The sequence below is a fragment of the Gadus morhua genome, chromosome 5 (genome assembly GCF_902167405.1).
Source record: "Gadus morhua chromosome 5, gadMor3.0, whole genome shotgun sequence".
Taxonomy (NCBI): Eukaryota; Metazoa; Chordata; class Actinopteri; order Gadiformes; family Gadidae; genus Gadus; species Gadus morhua.
The window spans coordinates 16,431,030-16,453,033 of NC_044052.1; the positions used below are offsets into that span (position 1 = coordinate 16,431,030).

General features: G+C 47.6%; 1 protein-coding gene across 2 annotated transcripts in view; it reads right to left on the minus strand.

Moving 5' to 3' along the window:
• Positions 1-22,004, minus strand: part of dync1h1 (dynein, cytoplasmic 1, heavy chain 1) — a 42,441-nt gene that overhangs the window by 4,129 nt on the left and 16,308 nt on the right. Inside the window, exons 29-70 of one of the 2 annotated variants that reach the window (XM_030355786.1) lie at positions 21,611-21,770; positions 20,943-21,183; positions 20,516-20,699; positions 19,843-20,055; positions 19,175-19,413; positions 18,830-18,986; positions 18,069-18,293; positions 17,322-17,552; positions 16,862-17,002; positions 16,256-16,489; positions 15,739-15,945; positions 15,285-15,406; positions 14,878-15,043; positions 14,228-14,391; positions 13,866-13,995; positions 13,326-13,459; positions 13,103-13,217; positions 12,742-12,903; positions 12,038-12,252; positions 11,470-11,674; positions 10,835-11,008; positions 10,247-10,366; positions 9,945-10,065; positions 9,095-9,290; positions 8,456-8,573; positions 7,574-7,789; positions 6,806-7,018; positions 6,350-6,477; positions 6,069-6,222; positions 5,562-5,859; positions 4,925-5,178; positions 4,246-4,380; positions 3,728-3,822; positions 3,464-3,638; positions 3,204-3,279; positions 2,849-3,009; positions 2,160-2,271; positions 1,792-1,976; positions 1,274-1,387; positions 731-901; positions 388-605; positions 144-247 (exon numbers count right to left, since the gene is read on the minus strand). In XM_030355786.1, the coding sequence (XP_030211646.1) occupies positions 144-247; positions 388-605; positions 731-901; positions 1,274-1,387; positions 1,792-1,976; positions 2,160-2,271; positions 2,849-3,009; positions 3,204-3,279; positions 3,464-3,638; positions 3,728-3,822; positions 4,246-4,380; positions 4,925-5,178; positions 5,562-5,859; positions 6,069-6,222; positions 6,350-6,477; positions 6,806-7,018; positions 7,574-7,789; positions 8,456-8,573; positions 9,095-9,290; positions 9,945-10,065; positions 10,247-10,366; positions 10,835-11,008; positions 11,470-11,674; positions 12,038-12,252; positions 12,742-12,903; positions 13,103-13,217; positions 13,326-13,459; positions 13,866-13,995; positions 14,228-14,391; positions 14,878-15,043; positions 15,285-15,406; positions 15,739-15,945; positions 16,256-16,489; positions 16,862-17,002; positions 17,322-17,552; positions 18,069-18,293; positions 18,830-18,986; positions 19,175-19,413; positions 19,843-20,055; positions 20,516-20,699; positions 20,943-21,183; positions 21,611-21,770 (7,183 nt within the window). Of the gene's footprint in view, positions 1-143; positions 248-387; positions 606-730; positions 902-1,273; positions 1,388-1,791; positions 1,977-2,159; positions 2,272-2,848; positions 3,010-3,203; positions 3,280-3,463; positions 3,639-3,727; positions 3,823-4,245; positions 4,381-4,924; positions 5,179-5,561; positions 5,860-6,068; positions 6,223-6,349; positions 6,478-6,805; positions 7,019-7,573; positions 7,790-8,455; positions 8,574-9,094; positions 9,291-9,465; positions 9,662-9,944; positions 10,066-10,246; positions 10,367-10,834; positions 11,009-11,469; positions 11,675-12,037; positions 12,253-12,741; positions 12,904-13,102; positions 13,218-13,325; positions 13,460-13,865; positions 13,996-14,227; positions 14,392-14,877; positions 15,044-15,284; positions 15,407-15,738; positions 15,946-16,255; positions 16,490-16,861; positions 17,003-17,321; positions 17,553-18,068; positions 18,294-18,829; positions 18,987-19,174; positions 19,414-19,842; positions 20,056-20,515; positions 20,700-20,942; positions 21,184-21,610; positions 21,771-22,004 lie in introns of both variants that reach the window. The other variant, XM_030355785.1, reaches the window with a different exon arrangement.

The window sequence follows — 22,004 nt, forward strand, 5'->3', positions numbered from 1 at the left end:
CACGAATTATAATATAATGTCGAGGAAGCAGATGTAAGTTGGAGAAGTTTTCCCTGTGAAGTTGTAGGAAAAGAGAAAGACATTTGAGAAGAATGAATAAATTGATGGAGGGAGGAGGGAGCGGTGGAGGGCGACGGGCGTACCCTGAGTGGTGAGCAGGAGCTTCTCGGCGTTGCTAGGCAACCCGAGCCAAGCCGGAGTCTGGGTGTCCGGGAGCATCTCCACCCAGTGCATGAATTCCTCACGCCTGGGGAAAAAAAAAAAAAAAAACACACACAAAAGGTTGGCAGACATCAGGAACAAATCCCGTCTTTGACATCGACGGTAATCTTGAAAAATAGCTTTTATTTCTCCAACTCCCGCCTAGAACAAAAAACATCCGCTGACCTGATGCCCTCGGGCATCTTGATGTCTTTGTGTCCGTCCACCTTCAGCGCCAGCTTGAACTCGCTGTCGAAGCTGCGGGTGGTGAAGATGCGGTCCAGGAAGGTGTTGAGCAGCCGCTGGTCGAACTCGTTGTCGATGCGGCCCCCGTAGATGGACTGAGCCATCAGGGTCTTCAGGGCCGCCCAGGGGATCTTTTCAGGGGAGATGTTCTGACGACCCTGAGCGTGCATAGAAATGATTAAACTTCAGTCGTATCTACTGAATAAAGTACAGGTTCAAAGCATTAATAGGTGAAGGAGGTAAGAACATTGTGTTCAAGGTGTGCCGAGGTGCGCTCTGGTACCTTGGCGGTGTCGTCCAGCCAGGTGTCCACCGTGTCACAGGCAGAGCGCAGGTCGGACTCCCCGAACTCGTACTTCTTGGACCAGCCCAGGGGGGCGTAGCGCAGGCGCTCCTGGATGACGGCGTGGAACCAGGCCAGCAGGAAGTAGAGACGCGCACGCTCATTGGGAGCCTGACGGAACAGCAGGGGGTTAAAGGAATTAGGCTCAATGATTCAAAGTTTGCACACATTTCAATGGAAGTTATTTCTATTTTTTTTAGATTTTAAACATTTTTGATCCAAAAATAAGGTTTTTTTTCCCCCAAAAGAGTAAGGGAACAAGAAGATGGATGTAAAAAGATACCTGATGCAAGTTGTTAAAACTACATTTTAAGTCAACCCCATTTAACTTCATGGCATCGGAAAAAGCAGCAAAAACAACAACAATGCCTTTCTTTCCCCCCTCTGTGCTCTCATCCACGTGTGAAGTTCAACCTGTTCATTACCAGGGGGGTAATGGTTTCATGCGAGTGTTGTGTGGTGCGGTCAGCCAGTGCCGGTCACCTTGCACATGCGAGCCACGGGGATGCTGCTGAAGGTACGCAGCATGTTGGCCTTCACACCGGGTGGGGGCTCGAACACAAAGATACGGCCGGCACGCAGCAGGTTCACTGGCACCTGGGAGCACACACAGAAACACACAGATAAGGTCACCACTGAGAACCCGGGAGGTAAGACGGGAGCAACTTGATGGCTTAACCATTCATCATTTAAGAAACTTTTATCCAAAGTGACACAGTGCATTTACAGATGCTATGTTAAGGAGCTCAAGGGATTTGACAGGGCAAAGATGCCGGTGGGAATTTAACCCACCATCTCTGGGGCTGGGCTTCATCACCCCAGCCTCAAAACCTATCCTGTTCCATGTCTTCTACCACTAAAAGGGTAACAACTCTACTTTGAGTCAAATCAATTTAATTCCTTTGCACTTGAGGTAAAACCCCAAAGGGCATCACAGTTCCACAGCCATAAGACACTCCCTAACCCTGAAGGAAAACTCCAAAAAAAATGATGGAGGTTACCTTGGGGTTGATCTCCATGGTGAGGAAGAGCCTGAAGCTGGCGTGGGGCTGCATGGAGTGCAGCTTCTTCTCCAGCTGCATGAGCCAGCCGGGGGCCAGGTGGACGTTCTCCAGCATGACCCAGCGGCCCGACTTCACCGCCGTGTTGATGTCCCGGTCGGCCTTGTTGAAGCCCTCGGCCGAACCTGAGAGAGGGAGGGAGGGAGGGAGGGGGTCGAGGACATTAAAGTTAATGTTCATGAGGGGTAAACTAACCGTGACCCCGTACATAGTGGTCCTTCTACACACGTTTGCTACATTGATTTTGTATTGAGACGTGAAGATCTTCTCTTCTCTCCTCCTCCTCCTCCCCCCCCCCCCTTACGTACCGATAGAGATGGAGGTGATGTGTTTGTTCTCCTCGGTGGCCAGATCCCGGACCAGGCCGCTGGCGTCGTAGCCGGGCACGGAGCACATCAACACGGGGGTGTTGGGCTTCACCTGTACAGAAACAAACACCAACAAGGTGGCCACTGAGAAGGATCCCTTAATAACAGAAATGAAGGACGCCATGTCATCTATGCCGGATCGACAAGGGAAATTGAGTCTTCCGATTCCTCGTCATTCATTCATGACATCACAAGTGGGCACGTCCACCTAGATGTGTGCTGGACGGATCAGTCTACCAGCCTACCCGGTGGACTGTAGCAAACAACGCTCGTCTATCAGCTCCTCTATCAGCGTGTCATCTAGGTGGACACGCCCACTTGTGATCTCAGAAGAGGCAGATTTTCAAAATGGTTGTAACGGCTAATCACACGCACACGTGGCGGTATAATATGTCACCTTAAATATAGTTGGGTATTATAATACTGAGATTACCCAACACACACACACACACACACACACACACACACACACACACACACACACACACACACACACACACACACACACACACACACACACACACACACACACACACACACACACACACACACACAACGATCTATGGCCGAGACCCAATACAAAGAGCTACGGTGGACCTTCACAGAAAAGGGTGGATGTCACCACGTACCTCCATATCCACGATGTTGCCCAGGTCCAGCGGCTGCTCGATGATGTTCATGAAGGTCTCCCCCAGCACCTTGCACACGAAAATGTGGGACATGGCCAGGAGACGGTCGGGGCGGAACGCCTGGATCAGCAGCAGCTGGTGCACCGCCTGGCCAATCACAGCTGAGCAGGACGTGGAGACGCAAAGGTTAGAGCAAAATACATCAACATGACACGTGTGCTGCAATTTAAGGACAGGTTATGGCGCTGGACAATTTATCTTCTTGGACAAATCTAAATCCCTATCGAAATTGTTGAGTCAATAAAATGCATTTTGACATTTTATTGAATCAAGTAAAATTCCCTAAAATACTCACTGGACTGCTTCTCTTCGGACCACACGTAGGGAACAGACAGTTCTGGAGTGTTGCTCTCCAGCCACATGAAGAATTGCTGGAGGAAAATGAAATAAATGACACCATAAAGTTATTTGTGTTTACATGGAGTAATTGAAAAAAAAACGTGCCCTTTAAAAAAGGGGGGTTTACAGTGCAGCAGTACGAACAGTCAAAATATAGGGTCGGGTTGACCCTTCAACATCCCTACAAATCCACTAAAGCGGTCCATAGAGCCTCACCTCGTCCTCCTCCACCTTGGACACCAGGTCTTTGAAGGCGGGCGTGCGGCTGAGACGGACCATGTCCTCGCACTGCTCCGTGGTCAGACCCTTCACCTTGGGCAGGGACATGCCCGTCAGCACGATCTCCTTACTGCGCAGGAAGTGCAGGAACTCCACGTCGAAGGAGCGCTCACTGCAGAGACACCAGGTCACCCGTGTTATGTTGAGAAACTACTTTGGGTGGGTTTTATGGTGGGTTATTGAGAGAGTGAGTGGTCTTACGTGGTCATGCCCTTAAGGTTGATCCTAGCCAATAACATGGCGAAGGTGATGTGGTCTTGGTGGAGCATGCCTCTCGCCACTCTGTTGAACACAACCTACCACCACAAATGATACAAAAGCACATTCAATAAACGTACATTTGAAAAGGCTCAAAATGGGTTCATGCATGCCAATATTGTGCGTAAATGGTCAACCATGTTTATCACTACTGCTCAATGTTTCACATTTACATTCTGTGTTAACATAAATTTCTTCTATTCCTTTATATATTTTTGGCGCTGTCCTATTTCAAAAATTGCAATCATTAAAAAGGTTATGCCTATCTTTTACAACTGCTGTGTAATAGATTGATTGATTCCCTTGATAGTTTAGTTTCCTCTGTAGACCCTTGATTGATCCAGGGACTACAGATGTAAATTAACCTGCATGGCTAAATCTGGTACATTTACATGTCGAACTAATTTAGATTATTGTGCACTGTCCATTTTAAATAAAGAATGACAGTATGTGGTTCCTACCTGGAAGAGGTCCTTGGTGATAAGGTCGAGCCTCTGTGTGTGGTCGCTGATGCCCTTCAGACTGGCGTTCTCATACAGCACCTGGTGGTACGTGTCCAGGAAGAAGTGCAGCGAGTACTGGTACAGGAAGTGGATCTGCACACGGGGAATAATAATAAAAAGGTTAGAAAATCTTTTTCTAACAAACTTTTTAAACATCATTTATGACCAGGGTTTGAAGCCGAAACCTGTCATTTAGAACACCTTAACATTAGGGATGAATGATAAATAGAATTCAAACCGATATTGCGTGATTATTATTTTATTTTTTTGGATTTGTTACTGTAACTGACTTTGGATCAGTAAGATTTGTATTTATTTTTCTTTTACAATTCAATAGTTAAATAAAGATGTTATAATATCAATTCATGCATCAATTCATCTCAACACTTAGGCCTGGCCTAAAAGAAAGAGCGGTTTATATGTTGACTGCTTCCAATGGGTTGGTCATACTACATAATGATGTATTGCTTGTATAGTGTATAATACTGAACATACAGGAACTTTAAAAACAAGCTAAATCACAATATTGGTCGAAATAATCGCAATTCGATTATTTCCCCAAACTGTTCAGCCCTTCTTATCATTAGTGAGCATTGCATTCGTATTTGAACCCAGAAGACGCCGCTGGTGTTCTGACCTGGTTCAGGGCCTCCATGGTGAAGTAGATGCTGCTGCAAGCCGAGGACAGCGACAGGTACTGCTGGGACACCGCCTCCACCTCGGCCATGACGATGTCCGTCTCCTCCACCTTGCGGGTCACCTCCGCCGCCTCCTTCTTCAGGTTCTCCAGCGTGGTGATGATGGTGTCGTCGTCCAGGATGCGACCCTTGACCTCGTTCAGGGCCTGCAGCAGGGACTTCTCCAGCTGGCGCAAGCGCAACTGGAACTCACCTGAAAAATAACAAATAAAAAAAGAATTAACCAATAGGTTTAATATAATAGACAATTCATAGCAATCATTTCATCATTTACATCAATGAGCTGTCCTAACATTTATAACACAATCATTTGCAGTTGCTCCAATGTTTGCAACAGTCCAGTAGCAATTGTTTTGCAACTTTTTGCCTGTGATAAGGTTGATGTTCTGATGATCTTTTCAAACCAAATATAAAAAATTAAAACCAAACTCAAAATTAATTTACTGATCAAGCAGATACAAAAAAAAAACAACTTTTGGTGTCAACATTGTCTGTCACTGCCGGTCACTCCCTGTTAAACCCCATTCCCTGACGTTCCCGTCCCCGCCGATCCCATCAGTCCTCTGCACTCCTCACCCTGTAGCTTGAGCAGGTCGGATCGCTTCTCATCCACGTCGGGCCTCTCGGCCTTGAGGACCTCGTTGAGGCACTGGCTCTGCAGGCTGCTGCGCGTCACCGTGAAGTTGACGAAGGTCACGCGAGAACACAGGTCGGGCGGGAACTCCACCGTGGGGTCCCGGGTGGAGAGGAAGATGACGAACGAGGGGGACAGATCGATGTCCTGGTCGCCCAGGGTGATGAGGACGCGACCCCCCGTCCTGCGCACCTCTCGGTTGAGCACGGGGTTGAGGATGGGGTCGTAGCTCTCCACGTCCTATTGGGACACACACACACACACATTGTAACTTCTTTATTTATGTCCGGAGTTCATAATAAATGTACATCCATGTTACAGATACAAAACATTGCTCAGGCATGATCCAGCAATGTGGGATCACAGACAGACAGACAGACGGACAATGAGTTTCCTGAACCCGTGCATGTGCAACGAAATGGGAGAACACAAGCCAGTCGGGCCATTACCTGCACTAGCAGAGGGTTTCCGAAACGCAAGGCGCTCTCCAGGTTCTTCCTGAAGGCGTCGTCCAGGAAGCTGGTCCTGGTGATCTTGCGCTCCTTGTACTCGTTCATGATGAACTCTGTGGCCTGGCCCGATGGATCGATGATGAGTGGGTACCTGGGAAAACACAACAACAAGATGAAAGCATGGTCCTACACAACCAAGGTCATGCTACCTTTTGGGGGGTTGTTTGATAGAAGGTTTTTCCCTCACTACCCTCGGGATATTCCCCCTCCTCACTGACCTGTTGAACCTCTTCAGCATGATGGCGTTCTCCGTGCACAGGTCGTCTGCGGGCAGCGAGCTGGCCTGCCAGCGCAGCCTCTCGTCCGCATTGGACAGGTACTCCGTCCTGGCGATGTCGGTACGGAACTAATGGGGGCAAATGAAGACAACACTTGTATCCAAAGCTTATTTATATGGAGGGAGGGATCCCCCACTCTGCGCTCCTCCTCAAGATTATTTCCTTGCTGAGTAAGGGAGTTTTTTCTTGTCCTTTTGGGGGCTTGGGTCAGGGGTATGTGATAAATATTTGGCCTGTTAAGCCCTTAGACTGTAATGGTAATTAAGGGCTGTACAAATAACCTTGAATTGAATAGATACGTGTTGCCAAGGAGCAGGTAGAAGGTTAGGGCTTCTACCCACAGGTAGGGCTGTGGCCATCTGGGATCGAACCCAGTATCCTTGGGGACTTGGTTACCTGGATGTTGGCCTGCTGCAGGTGGTGCGACCAGGTGGTGAACAGGTTCTGCCTCATCTGCTGCTCAAAGTACCCGGCGTAGGCGATGAAGGCGGCAGAGAGCAGACAGTCCCCGGCGATGGTGGACATCTGGTTCTTGAAGGTCTCGCTGGTCTGCTCCCAGCGGTCGCGCTCTGCCGAGAGGCTCTTGAGCAGGGCGTGGCTGCGGTTCACCTGGGGAACGCAGACACAAGAGGAACAGAGGGTGAATACAAGAGCGATGGCTGTGTGTTCACGGGCCACGGCACATTGACAACTCGCAATGTTTCACCATATAATTAAGTCGTAAGCAAGTTTGGTTCCTGTTGGTTGTCAGTTGATGTCATGGGTAGGTAGGGAATTAATTTTATTTTATATTTTCCAGCGGCAGCAAATGATAGGTAGGACTTTTTTCTTTCCTTCTTTTTTACAGGAGCTCATAAAATAATTTGGCTCGCACATAAATTGAAAGGGTCGGTCGGAAACCGGAACCGTACAAAAAGGCCTTAGTTGTTTCACCAACTAATTTCAGTATGAGCCTATGGGTTGCTATTAAGCTTTCACCAGGCAAACTCTGAGCTATTTTGCATAAAGTTAACTTGAACTTGTACGACCAATAAGTGTCTCCTCCATAAAAAGCAAACATTCCCATTAGACATTAGATTGCTTGGGCAATCCCATTTAGATGCTACTGGGCTAAAATGGCGGTTGCCTGGGATGCAGTGCTTGCGACAGACACGTTGGCGTTACCTTGGCCTCCACGTTGGCCAGGTCGGCCTTGATGGCCTGGGCCTCGGAGATGAGGACGGCGTACTCCTCCTTGTAGCGGGCGATGCTGGCCTCCAGGTCGCGGATCATCTGCTCCACCTCCTCCGCCTTGGACTTGTTGTCCGTGGCGTAGTCCTCCAGCTTCTGCAGCTCGTTGCGCAGGGGCTCCACGCGCTTCAGCATGTCAGCGTAGTTCAGCTGGGGAGAGGGAGGCAGGGCTGGGTGAGGCTAGGACTAGGAGACTAGGCTTTGAACTGGGTGATAACCATTAGCACTTTATCTCGGCTACGTATTTATTTATTGTATTTTCACACGGGCGACGACGCATGTGCGTTTTTAACGGGATGTCTTTCGTGTTTGTCCAGTCCAGGCTTGTTGTCTCCCTTGTTCTGTGGGGTCTTGTACTGTCCTTTCTGAGCCAGATCACCTGAATGAATTCCAGACGACTTGTGTCGTTTGGCCATAATAAAGACTCGACTTGAAACAAAGCCCTTTCAACTTGACTAATAAGCCCATATCATTGCATTTTTTTTTAAAGAAAAATGCAGATAAAGATACTAAATGTTCACAATTTAACAAAATAATATTTGCCTAGCATGGCTGACTGTGCATATCCTTGGTACTACATTCTTACAATCCTTTTGAAATACGGTCATAATAATAAGCCTGGAAACACTGGAACTTAGGTTATAGAAAAAAAACATTTTTTTTTTATTATTTGTATTCAAGCCACTGTGAGATGATTGTTCAAACCTGGATACAGGATGCATATCATGATCAAAATATGATTGTATGGGAACCTCTGTTCCAAATGCTAATTTATTGGTGTGACCGACCAGTGGTGCTCTTGAGGGGGTTCCCTACCTGAGCGATGGCCCACTTCACCATGGGCCCACAGGCCAGAGAGGCCCGGTTGACCTGCTCGTAGTTGTAGCTGGGATTCGACATGTAGTTCTTCTTCATCTTCTCACGGATGGAGTCACTAGAACCGGGGGGACATTGTATACATTCGTTTTAGATCTTAAGGGGAAAATCAAGAACCTAGAGAGAATTTTTGTGCACTATTTGAATAATTTGACGTGGAGTGAAAAGATCACAGGGGGAGGGAGAAAGAGTGGAGAAATGTGAAGAAGATGGAGATTGTAGGCTGGTGGGCCCGAAATATTAAATGAAATAGCTGTTTGATGGAGGTTGAGATGTGATTTCTAATTGGACTTCCGAGTCAACTGTCCATTTGTCAGGTTAGGGTCTCGATCCATTTAGTCAATTCCAGGAAATGTTAATCAAAGTTCATAAGTTATGATCAGCATTATTTTTGATTCATTTCGACAAGATTACATCTTTTCTTTCACAATGAAGCGGAATATATGTTTTTTATTTTTAACAAAACTAAGAAAAATCACACCAATAATCAACTCGTCTGGTAATGATTCACAGGATGATCAGTATCCGCATAAACTCGGCGAAGCCGTCATTTCTCTTCCTTTCCGTCGACGTCGGTACCTCATCGCCTCGGAGGAGAAGTTGACTATGCTGCTGATGAAATTGTCCCTGATTATAACTTGTCTGATCTTTTTCCAGTCACTGGTCTCCTCGCCCAGCAGCAGGCAGATAGACTCCAGCGCCAGCTTGACCGCGGCGGGCGGGTTGGTCATAGCCCGCACTTCTACCAGGTGCTGCCTCTTTATCGAGCTCACCACTGGGCCGCGGAGGGGGAGGGGGGGGGGGGCAACGCGGGGGTGGATGGATGGATGGATGGAGGATAAGGAGGGACAGATAGGTAGATATATGGCAGAGAGAAAGAGAAGGAGAGAGGGGGAAGAGAGAGAACAACAGTCTTTTAGTCAAACGCTTTGGACGCCGCTGACGTCTACCTGATCTCGTCGGCATTGAAGTTGACGATGGTGGGGATAAAGTTCTCCCTCATGATGATGGAGCGGATCTGCTTCCAGTCCGTGGTGCTCTCCCCCAGCAGCAGGCAGATGGACTCCAGGGCCACCTTGACGGCGGCGGGGGGGTTGGCCATGGAGCGCACCTCCACCAGGTGCTGCTTCTTAATGGACTTAACGGCTGACACGGGTTTAAGTTAAGGGGGGGAGGGAGGAGGAGGCGGAGGGTGGTGAGAAAAGGAGGTGAGTGAGGGTGCAAGACGAGGGGGAAAGGGCACTGAAGGGAAATCTTTGGGCTGGTGGAAAGTTAGCCTTTGATCAAAATACCCTTAACTCATTAGTATAGTTATATATGTTGCATAAAGAAAGGATTATTCTACTGTGTTGAAGCTCTATACAATATCTATCCATCTATCTGGTGCAAAAGAGCTTCAGTGAAAAGTAAGAATCATAATAATGTATACCATTTTGAGCCTCAATAACGGCAGGCTCCACTTGGTCCAGATCCTCTTTGACGCTCAGCTGCTTGTCTTTGATCACCTCCTGCTGCTTGTACACTGACTCCTGGATCTCCTGACTCATCACCTGGAATCACCGCAGCAGCGCGGCACAATTAGAATGAGATGCTAGGCGGGCATGATTTTGCGGTATAAGGTATCTATATTAATCAGTCAAAGAATTATGCATCAAAAAGCAAGGTAGGCAAAGCACAAACCCAGTCTTTCTCTTGATGTTAAAACCAATGCTCCTTCAAAGGGCGGCTTACCTTCTTCTTTTCAGCCTCCTGCTGGTCCTTGACCATCTTCTTGAGCTTGTCGTTGGCAGCGGCGTTCTTCACCTCCAGCTCCTGGCTCTTGATCCTCAGGTCCCGACGGAGCTCCTCCACCTTGAGGGGGGAGAGAGAGAGAGACGGGAATCATTGTGAGACACAAAAAAGTAACTCCCAAGATCCTTGCTGCAGGAGGTGGGGAAGGCTGACGCCGAAACATTGTCTGTGTGCAATCTTGTGTGCACGTTATGCCAAATGTCATGACTGTACCCACTCTGAGTGTACCTCTGTGTGTTTCACCTCTGTATTTATGTCTGACCTGTACACTTTTTTGTCCCTTTCTGAGTGTACTATGTCCATATTGTCAGTGTTATCTGATCACGTGTGTGGCTTCTATTGACTATGTATGAACTTTTATTGAGTATATGCACTTTATTTGTACCTTGTCCTTGGGTACCTTGAAAGGCACTTTTAATAATAATAATCAAATAAAATGTATTATTCTTTATTCTTTTCTGTCCAATTCCACAGTATATAGTACTGGTGGTTCATTAAGGAAGGGGTGGGGTAGGTGGAGAACTTCACCTGGTCCACGGTCTCCTTGATCTTGCGGAGGCCGACGTTGAGGTGCATCTGCTGCTCCTCCAGCTCGCTGCGCTTCTCGTTGAACAGGTTGGCGTAGTGGTTGATGAAGTCCAGGTAGTGGCGTGGCGTGATGGCCATTGTGCGCCCGCCACGCTTCGCCAGCCGGTTATTTGCCTTAGTAAAGAAAATGACTCGTTATGGAATGACTCAAAATGCTTTGTAGGAAAAACAATAGGATTGCAGTTTGGAAGTGTGTGTTTGATGGCAAAAGTCTGTTCCCAAATCTAGATAGCAGGCAGGGGCGACAGCAGCTCAGGTAGAAGAGCGGCTTGACTGGTAACCAAGGTTACCAGTATTAGCAAGGTTGCTAATTCGATCCCCGGCTCCTTTTTGAGTGTCGGCGTTTCCCTGAGCAAGGCACCCAACACTAACTGCTCCCAGTGGTGTATCAATGTGTGCACGAATGGGTGAATGTCAGGAAATATTGTAAAGCGCTTTGGGTGGCCACTGGTTACAAAAAAGCACTTTATAAATGCAGTCCATTTAGTAGGCAACAGTGTTGTTTTATGTTTATTTTAAAAGGGAACTGAAAGCAATTACTCTGGTATCTCTTCTTGCGTGTTGACAGCGCCTACCTGGTGAAGGGTCGTGTGCACGAACACACAGCCGTTGACAATGGCTTCGCGGTGAGAGGGTGGCTGGGGCATCTTGTCGTAGATGATGGGCATGTAGTCCGGCACCTTCCAGGTGGGCTTCTCCAGGTCCATCTTGCTGGTGAACTCCTTACCCACCTGGTACAGGGCCTCGGTGGACCAGTCTCCAAACCAGTTCAGCACGCATCTAAAAACAAGAGGAACGGACATTGAGTGCGGGAACCATTAACCACAATGTGTCTATAACAACCCGTGCGGTCCAAAGAAACTGTAGCAAATAAGTAAAGCAGTGCAGGGATAAAATCTAGAAGCCAGCATTAAATACGGACAGTAAAAAGTGTAATGTAAGCATATTAATTTACTTCATTAAGGTTCACATCCTACTTGTCAACCTAGGCTACATGTCATTAGATCTCCCCTGTCCCTCTTTGGGTTATTTTCCATGAAGGCACAAAAAGGCCATGAATACATCTATATTGGTTAATGGAGTGTAAAGAAGTAGAGGTGTGTAGCGGGGGTGTGTAGTGGGGGTGTGTAGCCGGGTGTGTACCTGTTGAAGAGGGCCGGGGAGGTGGCGGCCCGGTCCTTGAGCCCCTCTGAGGAGGGGTTCATGGTGAAGACCACGTGCAGGTTCCTGATCACCTGGCTGGTGAACCACTTGTACAGCTCCTCGTGGGTGTCCAGCATGTGGCCCTCCTTCTGGGCGCCCTCCTTGCACTGGGTCATCAGCGTGGCGTACTCGTCGCCCTCGAACAGCCCGGGGACCTGGGGGACACAGGGAACAGGGAACACCGGGGTTATGGACCAGGGAATGGGTGTGTGAGGGAGGGTGGGGTCTGAGGGCATTTAGTTTGAAATATCACATTTAATTTTTTTTTAAAGAAGTAGAAGAATAAAGAGGATAAGTTAAGAGGAATAAATAGAGGACAATATCTGACATGTTTTTGTTGTGGATATTGCCATTTTAAGGCTAATTGTTGCTTTGCAAAAGTAGCAATAGCCAATGCTAGGATCGATATCAGAAAATTCTGTAACTTCATTATTCATGATCAGGATAACGCAATCCTTCAAGTCTTTAATATCTACGTCACTAGCCACAGAACACTAAATTATTTTACACCAAGCATTGACAAAACTTCAATTTAAACATTTTACAAGGGCACTTCAATACAGCCGTTAAGGCTTAACCTTTCCTGCTCTCCGTGAGCACAGGGTAAGTATGGGAGAATACGAGTGTAAGAGCCATCATGTCACCTCTCCGTTGGCCAGCAGGGTGTTCATCCTCTCCAGGAAGCCGGAGTCCAGCACGTTGGACTCGTCCATGATGAAGGCGATCTTCTCGTTCTTGCAGCCCGAGCGTCGCAGCACCGTGCGCAGGTCCTCGTCAAAGTCCTCGCCCGTGTACTTCCTGTGCACCTTCACACACACACACACACACAGCATGTTAATTAACAGTGCTTCAGACATAAAGGCCATTCATAATGCGCTAAATTAGGAAGGAATCCCATTTAATGTTAGCGGTAAAAGAAAACATGTATCATTGCAGAAGGTTAATCACAGAGTCTAAACAGAAACGTTTTGATTCTTAATAATTGATATACTGTGTCGTACAAACCTTGATCTGGTAGACGCTCAGGCCATTCATCCAGGCTACAAACCGGGACAGGGTGGTCTTTCCTGCTCCACTCACACCGATCAGCAGGAGATGACCCTGTGGCTGGCGGAAGATTCTGGAAGGGTCCGGGACGAAAAAAGGTCAAACTCCAAAGTCAACTCCGAAGCAGAGAGGACTTTAAGAAGCGTAATGTAAAGCGCGGCGGAGCTGGGATGAGACGTACCGGTCGATACGGAGGACGTGGTCCAGCACCTCGTTGAACAGCACCAAGGGCACGTCCAGCTCCTCCTCGTAGAAGACCTTGAGACGGGCCTTCACGTAGTCCCGGAGCTCCTCCTGCTCCACGGGGATGTAGTCCTACAGGGGGCGAGGGACGCGGGTCAGTAGGCAGACAATACTGGGACTTTCATTACTGTAGCGCAACACCACCTCACTTTATACTAATCCTTATGATTCAACAATACCATAACAAAATAATCATAAGAACCATACAGTGCTGCTGTAGACGTAGGGTCTTGGGTGGTTTAATGATACTATGAAATGGGCAAAAGGACGCAGGAAAAAATTAAGCTCAACAGGTAAACCAGTGCATCAATGATGCATATATTTGCATCATTGACCTTGACCCTAATTCAAATAGACCTATTATCGAGTAATCATAATAAGAGTGATTATAATTAGAGTGAAAGAGTTAGAGTAATAACAATACAGATCCATACTACAGTAGTTATCCAGACAGTAAAAGGTTGGTTAAGGGATGTACCTTGGAGAGCCAGTTGCTGTAGAGGATGGGTCGGTTGAGGCCCTTCTCCTTGTCGATGTTGGGGAAGTGCTTGAGCGCCACCATGTCGATGTTCTCGTCGGTCCATCGCCTCTCCTCATCCTCCACCAGTCTAGGAGACACAACGTGGTAAATGGAACAACCATGGAACATCTGATATAGTTCTGTCAATATCAAGTCATTTTTACATGTTTTTACAAGGGATTGGTCTTTTTCAGTTGACCAGGTAAATATATTATTTTTTTTATCAGGGTTCTTATCGGTAACTTTTCTTGCTGCCTAACCATCCGAGTGTCTCATGGGATTACACTAGTACCCACAGTTCCCCCACGCTCCCTCCTCACCTGTCCTGGAAGAGGCGCAGGGCTTCGTGGGCCCAGATGCGGATCAGGCCCTCCACAGGCAGGGTCTCCAGGGGCCTCAGGGCCTCGAAGATGCCCCTCACCCAGCGGGTCATCTCTCGGGGGGAGTAGATGTAGTGGGGCTGGGTGTCCTGGGTGAAGCGCTCCTACAGGAAGAAATGAAACGCATTGAGTCCTTTTCAACCGCCACTGGTCTACTCCAGCTCCACTGGTCTACTCCAGCTCCACTGGTCTACTCCAGCTCCACTGGTCTACTCCAGCTCCACTGGTAGAGGGCTGGGAAAAGTATTTACTTCTTACTTTACGAAATGACTAAAAAAACATTGCATATACTAAAGTACAATTGGGTCATAAGAAGGGCTGCGTGATAATGTTTTTGTTTTTTTATCATAATCAAGATAATTTTGGACAATATTGAAATCAAGAATATTAAAATAATATTTTTTGGTTTCAAAACATTATGCATTTATTCAGCATTTCTCTCTAAATAAAACACATTGTAACTGAGAACTTACAGATTTTCCCTTAAAAAAATATACAAAATATTCAAATAGAGATTTTTCAAATCGAAAATTTGTAATCATAATCCTCCCCCACTATGTTTCAGACTGTTGAAGGCCAGCCGGTCGTACCTGGGACATGGTGTAGAACTCCACCATGGCGGCGGTCAGCGGCTCGGCGAAGGTGCGTAGGGACGGGATGAGGCGCAGCATGGCCCGGTTGAAGGTGCCGTAGATCTGGGTGAGGGAGGCGGGGCCCGGGTAGTCCACGTACACCACGGGGACGTGGCGCAGGAACCTGGTGGGGATGGGGGGGAAGACATTAACGGTGACACCAGTCATGAAGACGTCCCCATCACCCAGTAGAATTGTCCATCAAGAGTGATGGTGAATCTATCGATCGATTCTTAGAAAAACGATAGAAGAAAATAAATCGCAACTGCAGCTTATTTCCTAAAATGAGGTCCTAAAAAACGTCTTTTTCAAGCTCTACTGATGTCCTCTTGTACTGTGATGGCAACATGTCCTGATATTGGTACCTGTGTGTGAGGGGCTTTCTGCCAGGGTCCGTGGGGGGGTTGCAGGCTCCGACAAACTGGATTCTTTCCAGTTTGACCCAAGTCTGGTCAGAGGTACGATAGAACCCTCCATGCTCCACCATCTATGGAGAAAATGAATAATTATTATTTAGTATAGTTTAGCGACTATGTTGAGATGCACCAACTCCTCCTCGTTATGACTCCTCATCAGCCCTCGGTCCGGCTAAAAAACACGGTTTAGAGACTAAGGCTCAATCCCATTTCTCCCCCTTACCCCTCCCCCTTACCCTTACCCCTTCAAAACAAGGGGAAGGGGTAAGGGGTTGAAATGGGATTGGGCCTAAGTATTGCAGCACTTGATTTCTGCTCCACCTCAAGCCTCAGCTGTCCGATAAAAGGGTCTACAAAACGAAATATACGCAACTGTGGCTGCTACCTGGTCATCAGTGCTCACCTGTCTGAGGAAGGAGATGACCCTCTGGGTGCCGTACTTGTCCATGTCGGGCAGATTGATCTCGTCGCAGAAGAGCACCAGCCACTTGCCCAGCTGGACGGGCGCGAGCACCACTCCGTTGGGGGTGCGGCGGTACTCACAGTAGTGGTCGAAGGTCTTCAGCAGCAGCTCCGGGGTGGTGGCGCTGGAGAAGTTCAGACCCACAACCTGAGCGAGACAAACAGGGAGGGAAAGGGGGAGAAAAGCGACAGAAAGAGAAGGGACAAGAGACGAGGGGAGAAAAGAGAGAAAATGGAGGGAGAATGAAGTAACACAAATGGGGAAAGAGGCGGATGGAAAAAGATATTGAGACAAATATTGAGACAGACAAATCAACAGAAGACAGTAACCAAAATTTCCATCACTAAATTGCTCTAGAGATGACCACATGTATGGTTCTTGTGTAGCATGTGAGCCTGGGCGTGTTTAGCCTGGGACCCTAGAACCAGCCCTCCCCCCCTTCCCCAACCCTTCTCACCTCCATGTCAGGCAGGGCACGGAGGGCGCTGAACAGGGTCATGGTCTTTCCGGAGCCGGGGGGTCCGCACAGCACCAGGGGCTTGTGCTCGGCCAGCCAGGTGTAGAGCAGGGCCTCGTGGCGCACCGTGTCCAGGGTGGGCACCACCACGTCGGGGGAGGCCACCTTGTGGGTCTCCACCTCGATCTGGGGGACCTTGCCCTGCCAGGACTGCCACTCCCCTGAGATGCACACCTAGGGAGGAGGCGGAAGGATGGGAGACGTTGGGTCTTTGGAAACTATTTTCCACAGATGTACATTTTCCACACATAATGGAAAATGTACACAAAATAACTTTGATAGAAATAATGCTCTTTTAACTAGATTTCCTTGTTCCTATGACAATTCAGTACCAAGATCGCATTTTCAATATTTTCATGAAATGAATTAATCTTTAACGAAAACCAATACATTATATGTTCTTAGTGATAATGCTTATCTTTTAAAAAACAATATAATTTTTTTACACAATATCGTTACACACAACGGAATAGATGATGTGAACGTTCACAATAACTTGGGGCCCAAAGACCACATTTACAGGGCGTTTCATGCGTACGGGTGTACCTCGTAGTCGATGATGGGCACGTTGGGGGCGGCGGGCAGGGGCACGGTGGTGATACGGCGGATGTACTCGCCCAGCTCGCCCCTGATCTTCAGACGCCCGTCGCCAGAGAAGGACCAGAGCACGGCGTAGATCAGATACCTCTGTGGAGACAAGAGCAGAACCAAGACAACAGATCAGCTGGATGGTAAAGTTGGATCGGTATTGAAGATACAAATAAAAGGAATAAGGTTGTATAGAAAACAACCTTATATAAACAACAGTTCACTAATACTAGCTACACACTAGAGGATAATTAACCTGATTTTGTGCCCGATTTCCCCGTTTTGACTATGGTCAGCAAAGCTCTGAGTTGTTGATGGTTCTCCTGATTATTTTTTGGTAGGTTATCCTGTGGTCTCACCGATTCGAGATCGCTCATCGATTAATGTGTACCCAGCATAATGCTCCCGACCACTTTACCTGCATGTATCTCTCCAGCTGCTCGTTGGGCATGGGGAAATCGGGGTGGTTGTTGTTGTAGAGGGCCACGTTGCGGCAGGCCTGGTGCAACATGGAGAACAGGGAGCCCATGCAGCGCAGCCGCGTGAAGTCCATGATGTGCTCCATCTTGGAGGCGTGCTCCAGGGCCTTGATCACCATCCCCGTGGAGGTGAAGTAGGGCTGCAGGGCGGTCGCTGCGTCTCTTTGGATCTGGTGGACGGAGGAACACAGAAGTCAGAGGAGAATGGGTGGAATTAGTCAGGAAGGCCCGGATCACGAATCAGCCTTTCAAAGTCTCCTTCACCAAACAGCCCAGTGGTTTCGTGACGTTTGAGCATCAAGATAATACAACGCCTTGTTTCCCTTATATTTAGCTCTTTAGCAAGGTGTAACTGTGATTAGGCCTTCAAACAGTACCCTTATCAAGTGGTGGACATTGGGGGTACAATGTCTCAACCACAAGGCATGGACTATTGGGTTCCTCAAGGGAGTATTTTTGGACCACTTTTCTTTCTTTTATATGTAAATGACCTAGCAAATGAGCCAAGCCATTTCAGATTAAATCTACAGGTGACCTCATAAGTGGAAGTGTCCAACCAGATGTTTGATGGCATGTTTGTTGGATGAGTTGACCTGATTAGCAATCTTTTTAAAGAGTTGGATGCCATCTTTCGATTTACGAGTAACTACATTATGAAACATGTTGAAGAGTGATGCGATCCCAACCTGCAGCATGGGCGAGGCCGTCTCCTCCTCATCCTCTGTGCCCTTCCTCATGCGTCCCAAATCATCCTCGCCCTCGTCCAATGGGATGCTGCGAAGGCGCGCCAGGAAGTGGTTGAAGACCATGTCGGTGCTGAGCACGTCCTCGCTGAACCACACCATGCCGCAGCGCGACACGGTGGCCAGCGTGGCGTACTTCAGGTCCTGCACCTCGAACATAATGCGCACCTGAGGGGAGAGAAGGATGGAGGAGGTCGTTAGTGGCCAGTGTGGAGGTTGCCCAAGATCAGGCTAGACAAATAATTCCAGTACAATACAGCATTGCGCAACTATGGTGCAGTCAGGTCTTGTCCCACTACCAACAGGACAAATGTAACAAATCAGTCATCAGTTCATACCTATGTCGTGTTCTTGTTGAAAGTAGTTTGAAACGGGTCGCTTTTAACTCACTTTATTTGGAATGGTAACTATGAAGCAAAAGGGAGGGAATTGTATCTAACACGCGTGGAGATAAGTACCGTAGAGCTACTTCAAGCCCCGGGGCTTAGGCCCGAGGCTCTCTGCGGGTCTGCCTATGTTCCTCTGACCTCCTCTGGCTCCTGGCCCTTGTGGCTGTGTATAGTTATTACAGCTTATGTGCTTAATTTACGCAACACCTACAGTAGTTGTGTAGATCGTTTGACGCCGAAATCACGATCAAAATTTGATACTCGCACAGCCCTACTGTACGGTCAGTGTATGATCTGCGGTCCTCCTGAGCTTACGTTGGGGGGCAGACTGAGGCGCTCTCCGTTGGGCAGCGTCAGCAGCTTGTTGTCGTCCAGCACGGAGTTGAGGTTCTCCACCCACTCGGGGTCCACGTCGCCGTCAAAGATGATCCACTGGCGCTTCTGCAGCTCCCCGCGCACGTTGTCAATGATCCTGAAGGGAGAGGGGCGGTAGGGGTTTGGGGGTTACGAGTGGGTCAGGCACCCAGGATAATCCTTCAAAGTACAACGATAGTTTGAAGTACTTCAACTCAATACATGCCTCTTAAAATATAGTATAACCACGGCGAGCTATTGATGCTACAATAACAAATGTTTCTGTTGATGATGGAGGTGGCTCACTTTCTGAGGATGTGCGTGAATAGGCCGTCCGTCCACTCGCGGGTGTTGGGGTCCAAGGTGCCATACAGGTGGTCCTTGCTGATGGCCTTGGGGTCGATGATGTGGGCGACCCCCTCCATGCCCTCCAGCCTCTCCAGGGCCTTGAGCAGCACCCTCCAGGCCATGGTCTTACCACTGCCCGAGGGCCCCACCATCATCAGGCCGTGGTTGATCTGGGTGATCTGGTACAGCTGCAACACCTGTGGAGGACGAAGGACACGTCGATGAAGAGCCGGCAATGCATAGGTACTGCTTTTCCTGAGCTTTCCTGAGCACCTATGGTCAATTATGTTTAGATTCATACACAAAGCTTATGTAGTCAGTCCAACACCCCCCGTCAACATTTAAATTCCCCATTTACATTACTTCACCATATTATATCACTATATTGAAGACTTTATATTGTGCAGTAGTCATCTCATTTGCTTTTAATATCTTTAATAGTTAATATCTTTAATAGTTCGGATTTTCTTTATAGCATAAACATGGTGCAACAAATGCATTGTATGTGAAAGCATAAATAGCAATAAAATGTATTAGCTTCTCGTCATCTTAATTATCCTTATTGTTTTACTTTTTCTTTTTTTACTGCTTTTTTCGAAGATGGCGAGAAAAAGAAAGACCCATACCTTCTCCACCCACATGGTGCCCACGTCGTCTCCGTCGCCGTAGGTGAGGTACATCTCGGAGCACACCTTCTTCAGCTCCTCCCTGAGGGCCGTCATCTCCCCCCGCATGTACTGCACCCCGGGGAACACGTCCGACAGCAGGCTGAAGAGCAGGGGGATGTCCTCCGCCACCAGCTTGGGCACCATGGTCTCACACACACTCTGGATCAGGATCTGGAGGGGGAAGGTGAGGGGTGGGACGGATAGTGGGGAGACATTAAAGGCAACACATTAAACGGAGGACAAACTCATTAGGTTCACGGTAAGATCTGAATTTAAAAAGAGATTGACGAGGACTTTTTTTTAACCCATCTTGTAGCAACACAAGTTTAAGTACAAGTTGACAGAATGGGATGAACCCTTTCAAAATCGGTATGATTCTACAGGTTTATTATGCGAAAGGGAAAGGGAAGTGAGAACAATGGTCATGCATATCATTTTATAATGGGTTCTCTCCCTCTGAGCTTAAAAAGGAGAGTAGAGAATATGCTATGTGATGCATGATACAACTGTACAAAATCAAATATGGAAAAAAGCATGTCCATCATCAGGATTACGTCGTTTTTCCATTCCCTCATTTAAGTGGAAATTTGATAAAAAGCCAGAAAAAATGTAAATCCATGAATGTTCCTACCTCCTGCTCAGGTAGGTTCTCGGCGATCTCGTTCTCGTCTACATTCTCTCCACGCTCCCGCTTCTCCTTCTTGATGCGCTGGATGCGCTCACGCTTCACGTTACCGGCGCTGATCAGCACGCTCTTCAGGGCTCGCAGGCCGAAGTCGTAGTGACTCTGGGACGACAGCTGCTCATCACACAGCCTGGAGAACAGAAGACAACAGAAGAGTCAGTGGGAGTCCAGGACACATTTGGGATTGTACCAAATTAATCATTTGAACTCATCCTAACTTATAAACATTATTTTATAAGATTTAAACATCCATTTCTATCAAATAACCATCACCATGGATTTCAAAGGATGAAACTCAAACCCCAAGACATTCTGACCAACCTGATAAAAATAAAAAGACATCAAAAACAACAATAACAACGACTTGACGTACTTGAAGAAGGGCACGATCTTCTTGGCCAGAGTTTCTGCAGTGCGGAAGCCCTGGGAGTAGAGCATGACCTGGGCGATGAGCTGCCGGTCGGGCTTGGTCATGGCCAAGCTGCGGAACAGCTTCTTCAGGTTGTCGGGCAGGTTGGAGCGGCCGGCGTAGCCCGGGTTCATGGTGATGAAGATGGCCATGTCGGGGCTCACCTTCACCTGCTTGTTCAGCAGCTCAGTGGTGATTGGTGCACCTTAATAAATGTAGATACAAAAGGTAAGTTGGGGAAACTCGGCTGAATTAATTATATAAAATGACATGTTTTGTGAAAGAAAAAAACGATGAATCAGTTAATTTCACTTTCATTTCAGCAAATTCATCGAAATAAATATTGTGGAGGATAGCCTTTCAAAAGCCAATAAACAGTCCCAGAATGGATGCATTAGGCAAAAATCTATCAGTTCTTATAGGGTTTATTTTGTCTGGTTCCCTGTAAAGTTTAACCTTTGAGATTATGCCTTTGTGCAGAGCTGACCGCATTAAGACATCCGCTTCAGACTGTTTACCTGAGGTTTTACTTTAAAAAGAGAAACACCTCCTAAAAACAAGTATCATGCATCGTTCCATAAGCCCTCCTGCCTTAATCATCATGTCACAAGCAGGACAAGCTGTAGACGTACTTCTGTCCCTGTTGGGGTTGCTGTGCTCCCTCAGAGCCACCTGGATGTACTGGACCTGCTGGGACACGGCCGACAGCATCCTCTCCTCCAGACGGTTGAACTCGTCGAAGCAGCCCCACGCGCCCACCTGGCACAGGCCCACGAAGATACGCCCCATGGCCTGCAGAGGAGAGAACCAAGCCACCACTTTAGCTTTGAGTTTCGTCATTGGTCGAGAAAGGAACATTTTGCAATTATTAATTGCTTTATTATTAATTACTCAACTTATTAATGGAATATAGAGAATGGAATACATTCAATTAAAACAAACAAAAATAATAACGATAAAGCAAGGGCATACAAGACAATGCATGAACTAAAAAGGTGCATGTAGAAATGCACACCATATGTACGC